The 14,267-nt window shown below is 42.2% G+C and overlaps 1 protein-coding gene across 13 annotated transcripts in view; it reads right to left on the bottom strand.

The window, feature by feature from the left end:
• The window catches only part of CACNA1D (calcium voltage-gated channel subunit alpha1 D), a 513,308-nt gene that overhangs the window by 267,982 nt on the left and 231,059 nt on the right, over positions 1–14,267 (bottom strand). For 11 of the 13 annotated variants that reach the window (XM_029600875.1, XM_029600887.1, XM_029600877.1 and 8 more), the window contains one exon: positions 10,665–10,768. In XM_029600875.1, coding sequence (XP_029456735.1) covers positions 10,665–10,768 — 104 coding nt within the window. Of the gene's footprint in view, positions 1–9,920; positions 10,088–10,664; positions 10,769–14,267 lie in introns of those variants that run through there. The other 2 variants (XM_029600884.1, XM_029600886.1) reach the window with 1 other exon arrangement.

Genomic DNA, 14,267 nt, shown 5'->3' with positions numbered 1-14,267 from the left:
GCTTTCGACATTCTATTTAAATATTTACCTGTTTGTGGTATTCTTATATCTCTTTGTGCATTTTACATTGGGTAAATAGTAACTGAGGTGTAAATCAGCTGGTGTGAAGGCAGCCCTTCCTCAATTTAGCTAACCGTACACGTCAGTCTACAGTGCTTATACTTGTTTTGGGCTGAGAAGGGGAAAGGGATGAAGTTTCAGTTGCAGATGAAGGTCAACGGTGCCCTGGCCTTAGCTATGGCAGGTTCTGACTGAGCCAGGAAACAGTGGCTGTTACCATGTGAATTCCTGAAACCACGCTCGGTGCACAGAAAAAGGAACTCTCTTTTTCTCTAACTGGTTTGTTTAGTTCAGCGCATCAGAACTCTTTGTCCTCGTTTATTAATAGCTCTTCAGTTTGCATCCCTGAATGCAGCAATTGCCAAAAAAAAGCCCCAGAACACCCATGTTGTCTCTGTCTCTGACTTACAAGATCTGTGTTTCTTGAAATGAAGGCCATCACATTGAGAAATATATCAATACATCGTATGTAACCCCACCTTTGCCAGGAGCTTCCTTCCCAGCCCTGGAGAGCCACTGGGTGCACTCAACGAGGATGGGGGATTTCACTCCGCAGTCTGTGGATCGGGAGCATGTTCACCTGCAAGGCCAACGTTGTGCTCCAAAACAAAATTGTTTATTGCAAAAAATAACCAGCAAGATAAACAGTCCAATAAAAGCAGAGAAGGCAGAAAAAAGCAGTTCAAATCTCAAAATCACAGTCCTTATTCTCTCAAAGACAATTTTCCCCAAAAGTAGATCTTCTTTTCTTTGCCCTCCCAGATCCTCTGCAGGCTGAGGAACCACTCAGTCTCTCTTTAAAATCTCATTTACTCACACACAGGTCAGGTTTGGCTCCAGGATAGCACATCCCCCGACCTTAGGCAGACACATCTTCCCCAGGCCTGCACTGCAGCTCTACTCAGCCTCAGCAGTCCTTTCTGTTCCTGAAGGCTTCCAACACAGTTCCTTCTCCTTGATTTCAAACTCCAACTTCTTCAAGTTCTCTTCACTTGCGCTACTCTCAGAGGTACCTTCTGCATCTCTTCCATCTCTTGGTTGCCTCCCATTTTTTCTCCTCAAAATCCTTGTGGAAAGCATATTTTATACTCTCCCTTAGTTTAGTACCCACCCCCTATTGGGCTAGACAACTTTGTCATAGATTAATGGCTTCACACCCCTTATCATTCCTTTACCAGAAAGCTCAACATTATAAAGAATAGAACACACTGTAGAATAACTTTGCATTCTTAGTGACCTTCCCCTGCTGGAAAAATCTTATGGTTCTCCATAGACTCCAGTTTTTAGATGACCAGTATGCCATCTAGTGGCTATAGGGCCACACAATATTAGAGAAGCAAGCATATTTAATAAGAACATAAGAATTTGCCATTCTGGGTCAGACCTAGTGTCCATCAAGCCAGTATCTGGTTTCCAACAGTGGTTCATTCAGGTCACAAGTAACTGGCAAGATCCCAAACAGTAAATTGATCCCATGCTGCTAATGCACAGTGATAAGTAGTGGTTATTCCTTAAGTCTATTCTCTTCCAGGAACTTGTTCAAACCTTTTTCAAACCTAGCTACACTCACTGTCTTGACCACATCCTCCAGCAATGATTCAAGAGCTTAATTGCGTATTGAGTGAAAAATAATTTTCTCAAATTTGTTTTGAATGTACTACTTACTAACTTCATGGAGTGTCCCCTAGACTTTATATTTTTTGAAAGAGTAAATAACCAATTTACAATTACCCATTCTATTCCACTCATGATTTTATAGACCTCTACCATATCCCAGCTCAGCCGTCTCTTTTCTAAGCTGAACAGCCCTAACCTCTTTAGCCTTTCCTCAATGGAAAGCTGTTCCAAACCCTTTATCATTTTGGTTGCCCTTCTCTGTACCTTTTCCAATGCAACTATATCTTTTTTTGAGATGCGCGATCTGAATTGCACACAGTACTCCAGGTATGGCCTCACCATGGAGCGATATAGAAGCATTATGACATTCACTGTTTTATTCTCCATTCCTTTCCTAATACTGGTAATTCCTAACATTCAGTTTACTTTAGACAACTGCTTTAGAGAAACAGAGCAGAATATGGAGCTCTTATTTTTTTTAAGCCACATTCTTCTATGCACTGCAGTCCTAGTATTTCAGATAAGTAACTATTCTGGCTCAGCACCTGAAAGTTAAAGCTGCTCAGAAGTCTGGATTATGCATGCAACAGAAGATTAATACTGCAATAACTAAACCAACAATAATTTATGTAACCCCCAACTTAGGATACATAACCAGGAACCAAGGGATTCCAATCCTTGCACTGGTCAGTGACACCCTGGAGCAAAATGTGTTTTTATTAATCAAATGATTGCACATGTTTGTCCTAAAGAGTTACTTGGTGAAAAGGAACAATTTGGTGACATTTTGTATATTGTCTTAGGGTGCAAGTTTCATACAGCCCTTGACCGGGTAAGATAACTGGTTAACTTCAGCTGGTTATTTTTAAGAAAATATTCTGCTGAACCTAGCCAGCAGTGATGACATGGGATTCCCTCCAACTCCTGTCCAAAAAAAAGGAAAACAGGAGGTGATAGGAGGTGGATGGAATCACCTGACATCTCTTCCCCTTTTTTCTGGAAGAGATTGAATCCCGGCCATAGCCGCTTTTGATGGTACAGAAAGAGGGCGGGAGGAAAAGAAGAAAAGCACCAGTGCAAGCTTTCACATTTAAATAAATGGAGAGTGAGAAGCAAGAGGGCTGCCAGCATGAGAACATTTTTTTCATTTTTAAAAGGGTGGAGGGAGGGAAGCAAGGGAGCTGCTGACTTGGGGGATATCTTTACATTTTTAATAGGGTGGAGGGAGGGAAGCAAGGGGGCTGCTGCCACACGTAGACATCTTCTCATTTTCAGCAGTTTTGAGAGAAAGAATCAAGGGGGTCACTGCCACATGAAGAATTTTTTAAATATATTTTTAAATGTGGTGGAAGGGAGGGAAGGGAAGCTTCAGAGACTTTTTTTTTTTTTAAATATTTTAATGAGCTGAAGTGAGGAAACAGCTAGAAGGAGAGTGTCTTGGACAAATTTAGGCCTGATATTGCAGTCCCTAAATTTGTCCAGCCAAGTTGGGTGGCTAGTGTTGAAAATCAGAACTAGCCACATAAACTTGTGAACCCACCTTCATCCCACCCCCCCAAGCATGCTCAGAATTTATTTGCATAAATTTAGCCATCTAGTGAAATCTAACCAGCTAAATTTAGCTGGTTGGTGAGTTTTCAAAGGCTTTGATCTAGCCAGCTTAGTCTTTACTTAGCTAGCTAGATCCTTTTGAATATTGACTTCTTACTCTTTTCCAGAGTTACCTCACAGGCAGTCACTGCAAGAAAATATCCTTTTTTACCCCTGTACTTTCAGGTGCCTAGCTATGGTGCACAGTATTTCCAGGAGCCTAGTGTCTTTTATCTTATCTTCAGTGTTCATGATACTCCCATACAGCAGGATCCAGACTATACCAAAAGAACATATTTGGTGTCCTTATGGAAGGAATTCCATGGTTACCCTCTTGCAAAGGGTTGGAATGCATCAACTATTGATTTTTTAGATGTTATTATTTGTTCACCTGGTGGAACCTAATATAAAATGTGTGAAATGTGCATATGGATTACCTTCTTGCAAAAGAAGAGGTACATATAATAGAGTATTGATGTTCTTTTGTAGCTTTGCCTCGTTGATGCTTAGCATGGAATTTGTGATTTTGTCATGTCTTCTTTCAGATTACCTCAGAGTATCTGATTGTATTTCAAACTGACATATCTACCTCATTTGTTATATAACATTAAGTAAGTTACCACTTGTGGTTTCTGGAAAGCCCTGGGCCCAAAAATATGGCCCTCAAGTGTAAATATATAATGGTATTTAACATTCTTATTTAACGTCTACCCATAGAAAACAATAGCCTATATTTGTTTTGGTGGTAGAGGGAATATAGTGTGTTTATGCCTTTAAGCCTTGATGATGTCAATGGTGACATCTAATGCTATAAAAAGTGAGACATGCGGTGCATGCATGTTTTTGCCTTTTTTTTTTGCTCAGCCTTCTTTTCCAACTTGTGCCTGCTTGCAGAAACCAGTAGAACCACCAAAGTTTTCCATGGAAAGAATAAATCTAAATCTCTATCCCAGGCTTAAGGTCTAGCTTCTTTTGGGAAGTGCTTCTGGGAGAAATCATGGGGATACCATGAAAGAGAACAGCCTGCTTTGTGGGAATCTCATCATTTATCCTAACTTCAGATTTGGACTAAGTGATGTATTTCTTGCTTATGGACTATGTTGGATTTCTGTCAGGGATGAGATTCCTGTTTCTGAGGAATTTGCTTTGCTACTGGCTGGCTGTCTAATTGTTGCTGTGGAAACCTGTGGAGATTAACTTGTTGAAGACTTCTCTTTTTGAGTTAATCAAATTTGGCCTTATTGGAACCACTAACGGAAAGTGTGGACTGAATCTTTTCGGCCAGGGTTTGGGCTCGCCTGAGGTGTATGTATCCAGTGGCCAGGTGCTCAAAGAAGCAGCCTTCCCACATAGTGGGGATGTCTGCTCATGCCACAGAGGGGAAACTGTTTCCCTGTCCAATAAGGATAGGGACCTTCGTTTTCAGTTTTTATGTTAGTTTTCCTGGAAATTTATCAGTGATTATAACAACAAACCAGAACGGGAGAAAAATCCATGCTTGAAGTGCCTGAAAAGTAGAATATAAAATCAAAATAAATAAAAAAAATTTCCCACTGAGTTTTCTCCTGTTTTTGCTTGTTACAATAACCACTGATAAATTCCCAGAAAAAAAATAACATAAAAACTGCAAATGAAGGTCCCTAAGTAAGGAGAATCACTGAGGAATACCTGAAACCCAGTCCACTACATCATCTTCTCAACCACTTTTCAGAACCCACAGACCATTGCAAGATTTGGAATCCCTTAGTACCTGATTACATTTTATGTACCCTAAGTTGGGGGTACAATTAAACACCACAGAAGATAGATGTTAATCAGACTAACAAACTAGGTATTTGGTACATTTAAGAAATAGGTGTTACTCTATTAACCAGCTACAAATTATTGTACCATTCTGTCTAAAGGGGCTGTCCTGATAACAGGGAAATTTTCACTATCACTGAAAAACATCTTCCGTCCTCCCAATGGGAATAAAACTGTAAATTAAATTCAGCAAACCTAAGCAATCCCAGTATAGTTCTGTATCTACAATTTCTAAAGATTTCAATCATATGTCTATGTACTTTATTCTTCTGCACTTCTGACCAGATAGGACAAGATCAGATACCGCAGGCTGATGTCTCCTTACTAGCAAATCCTTCTTCCACCTTCTGCACCTCTACATAAATGGGCTATACCATATAATTCTCAACTTGCATTAAAACCAATAGTTTCTCACAGTGAGATTTACTTTCTTTGCAGATGTCTATCACAAATAAGTTCTATAAAGCCAATGCTGTGCTTTAACATCTAACATTGTAAAAATTGATTTCAATCAGTAAATCGAGCAGCTCAAGTCACAGAAAGGAACTGCATACGCAACCCAAAGGTTATCAGTTTTAAAAGTACATTTTATTGCTGGAGGACCACTATAATGAAGTTAGCCTTCATTATACCACCTTCTGTTCTTCACTGCCAGTACACGCCTGGAGTCACACACACACTATTCCAGGCTATTTTAATTTTCTGTCAAACCAGAATTTATCATCTCATGCTCCTGAACAACCAGTCAGCAACTGTTCTTACAGATCTAGTTAATATTTTAACTACTATTGCAATTTGTACTGAGAGGTTGAATATTGCATTCAGTACAGTCCTGAAATCCCTCCTTCAATATGCATGGTCCAGTCTAGGAATGTACCCCTAGCACTTATTTAATATCACAAATACCTAACTTTTTAATTATCCATCCCTTCAATTGTACACTATATTCCACCAAAAATTAATATATTTTTGACTCACTAATATAATTTTCATATTTCATTTTTTCCAATCATTTTGACATAATAGGAAATGCAAATAAAATTGATCTGACTTTACCTACGACTTTCTTTAATCTCTGAGTCTGAAGATATACTTAACTAATTTACCTTGTTTTTAATTAATGTTTTCCTTAATTTTTAGGTCATGATATCCAATGGAAAAGTCTAACTGGAATCCCCTTTCACTGCTTACCATATTGCATGCATGTATGTATGGCTTCCTAATCCTATATGGTATAGCCATAAAGTAGGGCAAAACTGATACTGAATGTGAGATACCAATCTCATGCCCAAGAGACAGGGAAGTAAAAAGTGGAACTGGGAATTTAATCATGGACCTAACCGTATAAATATATTCTAATGAAACACCAGCAAACACATCTCAGCTCACCACATTAGGAACTCACCCTTATAGAGTTTGAAAGATGGATATGACATATTAATATTAACAACTATTTTCCTGGTATTATCTTTACAATTTCAGATCTAACTATTTGAGTGAATGCCAGATCAACTCTGAAATTTATTTAAATCTATCTCTTTGGTCAGAATAAAAGAAAATATATTTTCTCTCAAAATTAATTCCATCACTGTACATTTTTTTTGGCACAACACATTCCTCCTACTCTTATGGATTTCCAGCTCAGTCAGAACTGGCCTCTGAATGGCTACGGCACTATGAGATGAGCCTTCATTTGCACATACTGGGGCGGATTTTCAGAGCCCTGCTCGCGTAAATCCGCCCAAAACCGGGCGGATTTACGCGAGCAGGGCCCTGCGTGCCGGTAAGCCTATTTTACATAGGCCTACCGGCGCGCGCAGAGCCCCGGGACTCGCGTAAGTCCCGGGGTTTTCGGAGGGGGCGTGTCGGGGGGCGTGTCGGGGCGGGCCCGAACCGCGCGGCGTTTTCGGGTCGTGTCGTGAGCGTTCCGGGGGCGTGCCTGGGGGCGTGGCTATGGCCCGGGGCGGCCTGGGGGCGTGGCCTCGCCCTCCGGATCCGCCCCCAGGAGGCCCGCTGACGCGCGGGGATTTACGCCTCCCTCTGGGAGGCGTAAATCCCCCAACAAAGGTAAGGGGGGGGGTTTAGACAGGGCCGGGCGGGTGGGTTAGGTAGGGGAAGGGAGGGGAAGGAGAGGGGAGGGCAAAGGAAAGTTCCCTCCGAGGCCGCTCCGATTTCGGAGCGGCCTTGGAGGGAATGGGGGTAGGCTGCGCGGCTCGGCGCGCGCCGGCTATACAAAATCCATAGCCTTGCGCGCGCCGATCCAGGATTTTAGCAGATACACGCGGCTCCGCGCGTATCTACTAAAATCCAGCGTACTTTTGTTTGCGCCTGGAGCGCAAACAAAAGTAGGCTATTCGCGCTCCTTTTAAAATCCGCCCCACTATGTATTAAATTTCCCTAATTTTATAACTTACCCACCCCCCAATTCACTTGGCTCAGTTATGCACCAGGGCTTTTCCTGCAACCCTGCAATCACGGACCCTAAACCCAGCCCTTAGGTGCTGTGAACATGTCCTCTGCTGCACCCCCAGCTCTGGCTGGCCCAAGAACTGAACCCAGGTCCTAGTCTGTATTGCAGCACACAGCATTGCCTCTGAGCCATCCCCTAATTTAACCATTAAAAACATGGTAAAAATGTTATTGGGAGAGACAGAAATGTATTGAAGACCCCATTTTTTGGGAACAAGGGATTTTAGCTGGATGCATGAGGTACAACCCTTCTTTCTACCCCCGTTTCATTGCTAGGGCATTGGGATATCCACAAGCCATACCAAATGCAGTATATATATCATAATATAGAACCATGGCATGTAAGTCAAACAACTTGGTACATTTACTACAGTATATTACATTTAAAATACAGATACCACAAGTCTTAATTTACATTTTTTTTTTTTTTTTTTTACAGACCATACTCACCTTGAGAAGAACTTAAAACAAGAACTCTATCACATTCTCAGCCCCATTCACACATAATGTGCTAACAAAATCTAAAGATGTCAACCATGCAGTACAACAAAGCAACACCAGCATACAAATAGGACAGTGTAGGTGGTCATATTATAAATAAAGGAGATAATGAGAATCAATGACTATAGCGAAGCAAACAGCAAATGACTTTTTTTAAAAAGCAAACATCTAAATCTAAAGGACTTCACAGAACATGAAAAACCAATATAAGGCCTAGACTTGGTTCAAAGTTTTAGTTCATTAATTCTAAACATCTGTCTGTACAGCTACTTGCCATATCTGAGTCAAGAGGTGTCTAATTTTGTGGACTGTCAGATTATCATTATTGATGGTCTTACAGAGCAAAGCCATTATTATATTCATCTTGATCATGAAAGATGTGGGAGGTAGATTAAGGATGTGGTGTATTGCTTGAAACACTCAGTACTAGAATGAATACTGGAACTCTTGCAGATAAAAATACTTGAGAGCACATGCTGTGAATTCTAAATAACTCTTTTTCTCAATGACGTAGACCACATAGGAGCAGGATTTTGATTAGATTTAAGTGTAAAAAAAAAAATTCCAACATGCCAGTTAAGAGGAATTTGTGTGGAAGTGACTTTATAAAATGCCAGCAGTTTTCTCCCATTCTGTGTCTGTGGGGAAAATGCTTAGGGGCAGATTTTTAAAATTATGCGCAGGGGGTACATTTGTGCGCGCTACTCGTCACGCACAAATGTACACCCGATTTTATAACATGCGTGTGCTGCCGCACATGTGTTATAAAATCTGGGGTCGGCGCGCGCAATGTGCACCTTGCGCGTGCCAAGCCCTAGGGGAGGCCCGATGGCTTTCCCCGTTCCCTCCAAGGCCGCTCCGAAATTGGAGCGGCCTTGGAGGGAACTTTTTTTTTGTTCCCCCCCACCTTTCCCTCCCTTCCCCTATCTAACCCACCCCCCAGCCCTACCTAAATCCCCCCCACCTTATTTTGTTGAGTTACGCCTGCCTCTGGCGTAACTTGCGCGCGCCGGCCGTCTGCCGGCGCGGCAGACCCCAACACAGGCCGCTTTGTCGGGGCACTCGGCCATGCCCCCAGACCGCCGCCACGCCCCTGGACAGCAGCCCGCCCATGCCCCGCCTGTTTTTGCGAGCCCTGGGACATACGCGCATCCAGGGGCTTGCGCGCCGCTGAGCCTATGCAAAATAGGCTCGGCGCACGCAGGATTTTTTTTTAAGGGTTACGCACATAACTTATGCGAGTAACCCTTTTAAAATCCGCCTCAATGAATTAGGCTCAGAGTGCTATATGGGACCATTACCGAAATATTAAATGTGATTAAATCTGGAAAAGAGATAGAAAATACAGCAGGCATGGTGCTTCCTCATATTTGAATTTTTAGTATATAAAAATTAAATCTTTTTGGTTCAAAATTGTTGATTGGTCTCAGGATATGGTTATGTTCTGTGTACCTGTTTATCCAATCAAAATTAAAAAGAAATATATATTGAATGTCCTATAACATCTGTGGTAAATTTGATCAACAATAAAATTCATATTGAGAAAAGAAGGAATAATGTTCTCTTTGTAAGAGAAAAAAATGTTTATGCCAGTGTCTTCAGCTTGAACTAAACTGACCGGATAATTAACATTTTCTTAAAGGAAGATGACTTGATGCCTTATTTAATGAACAGTGCTCTGCAAACACCATAAATTCATGATGTCACGTACACATGCACAAAGCTCATGCAAGTCAGTCAGAAAAGCAAGCATGGCTAGGATTGTGGACGGACAGGTAACAGATCATGCAATGAAATAAGCCATCACCAGGCAAGTTACGTGCATGAAAGGCAGCCAGACACACTGCAGTAGAATATGCAACGATAATTCAACTGCTTACCCACTAAGTACACCAAGAACGAGGTTAAGCACGAAAAATGAGCCAAGGATGATTAGACTAACAAAATAGACCCATGGCCATTCATTTCCTATTGCATCATTTACCTGTAAAAACGTAAGGAAAGTCATTATGATTCATCCATTAACTAAACAGCAGAATCCTTTCCCCAGCTGCCTGGTCACATAGGTTTTCAATGTTCCAGTACTTACCCCTACACTGATTTCTGTTCTGTGACTACCAATTTATTTTTGAAGCTTCAGCTGGTTCCTGATGGGCTCTCACAGGTTTGTTATTTGACTTTTAGGAATTGTTGAACAAAGGAAATATTGTTGCTACTCTGCATGCTCAAAATGTATTTAGTAAACACTCTACAGTTTTGATTAATACAATTTTTAAAATAGTCTGTTTATATGTTATTTTACCCAACTAATCAGCTTACAAACAATACACATTGCTCTAGAAAACAATTTGTTAAAAGTCCAAGTGTGTTTATATGTATATAAACAGTACATTTTTGTTTATGTACATATTTTTGGCTATCCAATATATTTTTTCTCATTAAATCTTGTACATTGTTCAGAAATCCAAGACTATGAAAATATTTATTTATTGAGAGAATACACAGAGAAAACATTCTCAGCTTTTCAGCATTTAATCTGATACAGCCTAGCTCTCCCCAACCTATGTGTCCATGGCAGCTGAATGCAGGACTCAGCTTTCATGAGTAAAAAGGTGTATGCTTACCCGCTCAATACACCAAGTACAAGATTTAGCACGAAAAATGACCCAAAGATGACGAGACTGACAAAATACACCCAGGGTAATTCAAATCCCATAGCATCATTCATCTGCAAGAAATAAGATGAACTTCCAGAAACAGTTTATTATAATACTGACTGAGGAACGCAGCAGAAAAGATCAAATTTTATAGTTAAGGGTGATGTACTTTTGTCTACGTGAAAATCTTGGCTTGCATTCTACAAAATTCTTGAGTTGTATAAATTCCCAAATATCTGGAAATACTCAGCCTGTGGCATTTTCACTTATGCTGCACACTATGCTGTTTGATTCCTGCAGAGATTTATTCAAGTGACTGCAGGTTTTGCACATCTCAGAGCTTTGCAAAACACAGGCCTTTGAGATTTATGGATGTAGCATGGTATTCAGAACAGCAGTCAATAATTCACAAAACAATGAAGTAATTAAATATTACAGCTAAAAAAAACAACAAATATTTTCTAGGAAATGTATGGAAAGCTGACATACAGGATAATTATGTATTCTTTTTGGAAGTGTTAAAGAAGATATTAAGGGGAGACCATGTCCATCCATAGTAATGCAACAGCGCATGGAGACAGGGGATGAAGTGAATGGAAGGGACAGATATAGATGGTGTGGTTTCAGAGAAACAGTCACAAAGAATGCATTTGGAACTCTTCATGCTCCATAAAGTAATACAGCTTTGCAAACTTGTTTTTTTACATACAAACCATTACAAAAACTCAGTTTTAAGAAATTGCATCTAAACTGTTGCATAGCTAACTCTGCAATTTACATTCTGCAATGTAAGATTTACAGTGAGAAAAAATTGCAGATCTTATACTTTGTAATTCCACATAAACCTACTGTATAGCTGCTTATGTGTTGTAGTTTTCTTGCTTTCTTTGAAAAAATAAACCATAATAGAGATATTTGCAAAACCTAATGGAAACATGCCAAATCTATGGCATTAAAGTTGAGTTTAAAGAAGTCTTCAAGGAAGAAAGAAACCTGTAAAGCTATAATAATGAAATGTGTAATAGTTTTGTAAGGCAACTGCTATACGGAACACATCTGCCTCACCTATGCAAAGGAAGACCCAGAATCTCAACCAAAATACCATGTTGACCACAGGTTGTTTAACATGAAATGCTGTGCCCAATGTACCGGCAGATCCCAAGGGCTGTACATCATTTACACTATAGAGAATCATGTAATCACCTTTGACAGTGTTCATCGTTAACAGAGAGGGTTTGATCTAGCAATAAATACAAGACCATGCAGCATGGCTCCAATATGATATTTTATAAACATTATACAGTGGATTTCCAAGTACCTACCTGTATTATCTAAAAGCACCCTCCTCAATAGGAAAGAGAAAATGGCCCAGTGGTTAGAACCAGGACTAAGAACCAGGGAAATCAAGGTTCAAATGCTCCTTTTACCACTGAAACTCCTTATGACTTTGGTAAGTCATTTTGGGCCTTATTTTCTAAGGCTATCGCACGCTAGCGTTACCAGTGCAAGCGTGCGATAGCTAGAAAGCTTAGCGCAGGCCTGCGCTAGCTACATCGGGGGGCGGAGTCGGCCCCGGAAGAGGAGGAGTCGGGGCGTCAGTGGGGCCGACTCCGCGAAGACAGCGCCGACAGCGAAAAGGCAAGGAGCCTTCTCGCTGCCTATTTCGTGCCAGCAGTGATCGCACCGCAGCGGTGCGATCACTGCTGGCTAGCGCAGGACCGCCCCCCCCCCGCTTCACCCCTCCTCTCCCCATCAGCGCCAGGATTCACTAAGCCTTGCGGCATTAGTGAATCCAGGCCTTTATCTCCTATTGCTTCAGGTACCCATTTACAGGTGAATTTTAAAAGCCCAACGCATGCCAAAGCTGGGAGATAAGTGCACAAGTTGGGCCGGTGTGCACTGAGCAGATTTTATAAGCTGCCCATGGTCGCGTGCATCTTCCGCACATAAGGAAATAGTTTGCAAAGAGGGACGGGAGCTGGACGTGTTCTGAATGGGGCTTGGGCGGGTCGGGGAAGTCCAAGAGATGTGCACATAAATACTTATGCACATAGGTGCACACTGGGGTCCCCCCCTGCCATGTAAATTTAGTTCTGCTGTGAATGCTGTGTAAGTAGTAAAATAAAAAAAATTAGGCCAGGCAGCAGGGTTTTAAGAGTTTGGGCTAACAGGGGGGAAGGGTGGCTATAAAATTAGGGAGGTTTGAAAGTCCTATCCCTAAACTGGGCGAACTAGGAACGAACTGGGAAAACTACTTCTGGTGTCAGAACAGGTTCCTTGTAAAATTTCCTTGACTTACATGGTATTTGAGGAATTGCGCACACATGCACGCATCCATTTAAAATTGTGTGCACATATACGTGCGTCCAAGCTATTTTATAACATGCTCACATATACCCACGTACGCTATAAAATAGTAGGGATGTGAATCGTTTTTTGACGATTTAAAATATCGTCCGATTTATTTTAAATCATCAAACATCGTTAGGGCCATGATACAATACCAATTCCCCCGATTTATTGTCAAAAAATCGTAAATCGGGGGAAGGGGGAGGGCAGGAAAACCGGCACACTAAAACCCCCTAAAACCCACCCCGACCCTTTAAATTAAATCCCCCACCCTCCCGAACCCCCCCCAAATGCCTTAAATTACCTGGGGGTCCAGCGGGGGTCCGGAACGACCTCCAGCAGTCGAATCGTGTTGGTCTATGGCCGCCGCCATTTTGCGCCGCCATTTTGCAAAATGGCGGCGCAGAATGGCGCCGGCTGAAGACAACACGATTTAATTGCAGGAGGCAATTCCCCACCCCCCCACCCCCAGCCGAACCCGATTGTTAAAACAATCGGGCACATGATTCACATCCCTAATATTTACTAGCAATTCTATCCATTCTACGCCCAGACAGCAAGCCTTTTTATTGGCACATCTGCTCTTGTTTTGAGCAGAATTTCCCTAGAAATTCACTGTAAGAGTGTCCCTTCCACATACACACACCCTCATACAGGCTCCCTCACTCTCTGGCATACACACACTTCCCCTCATATAGGCTCCCTCTCTGAAACCCACATTCAAGCATCCCGCACACGCCCCCTCTTACCAACCAAGTTGTCTCTCGCACTCCCCCACACCCCCTCTTCCTCTCTCACACACACATTCTCTCTCACTGCATCCCCCTCCCCTCAAATAGGCTCCCTCTCTCTGAAACCCACACTCAAGCATCCCCCCACCCACCCTCTCTTACCTCCCCCACCCCCTCTCACCAACCATGCTCTGTCACCCCCTCTCTCACACACACATTCTCTCTCACCAGCATCCCCCCTGCTCTCTCTCACATCCTCCTGCTCTCTCTCACCCTCCCCTCCCCGACACACATTCTCTCTAATCGGCATGCTGCGGGACCCGTGCCGTTCGCAGTGAAGATGAAGGTCTGTCGCACCGTTCGCGGTGAAGATGAAGGCCTGGCGTGCCGTTCACGGCACACGGGGGCCTTCCGTTTTCACCTTGAGCGGTGCGCCGATTTCGCCGCGAACGGCACGCAAGGCCTTCATCCTCGCCGCGAATGGAGCATG

Source organism: Rhinatrema bivittatum, chromosome 4 (genome assembly GCF_901001135.1).
Source record: "Rhinatrema bivittatum chromosome 4, aRhiBiv1.1, whole genome shotgun sequence".
NCBI lineage: Eukaryota > Metazoa > Chordata > Amphibia > Gymnophiona > Rhinatrematidae > Rhinatrema > Rhinatrema bivittatum.
Note: the sequence above shows the minus strand (reverse complement) of the source record. Positions and strands in the feature narration are given on the sequence as shown.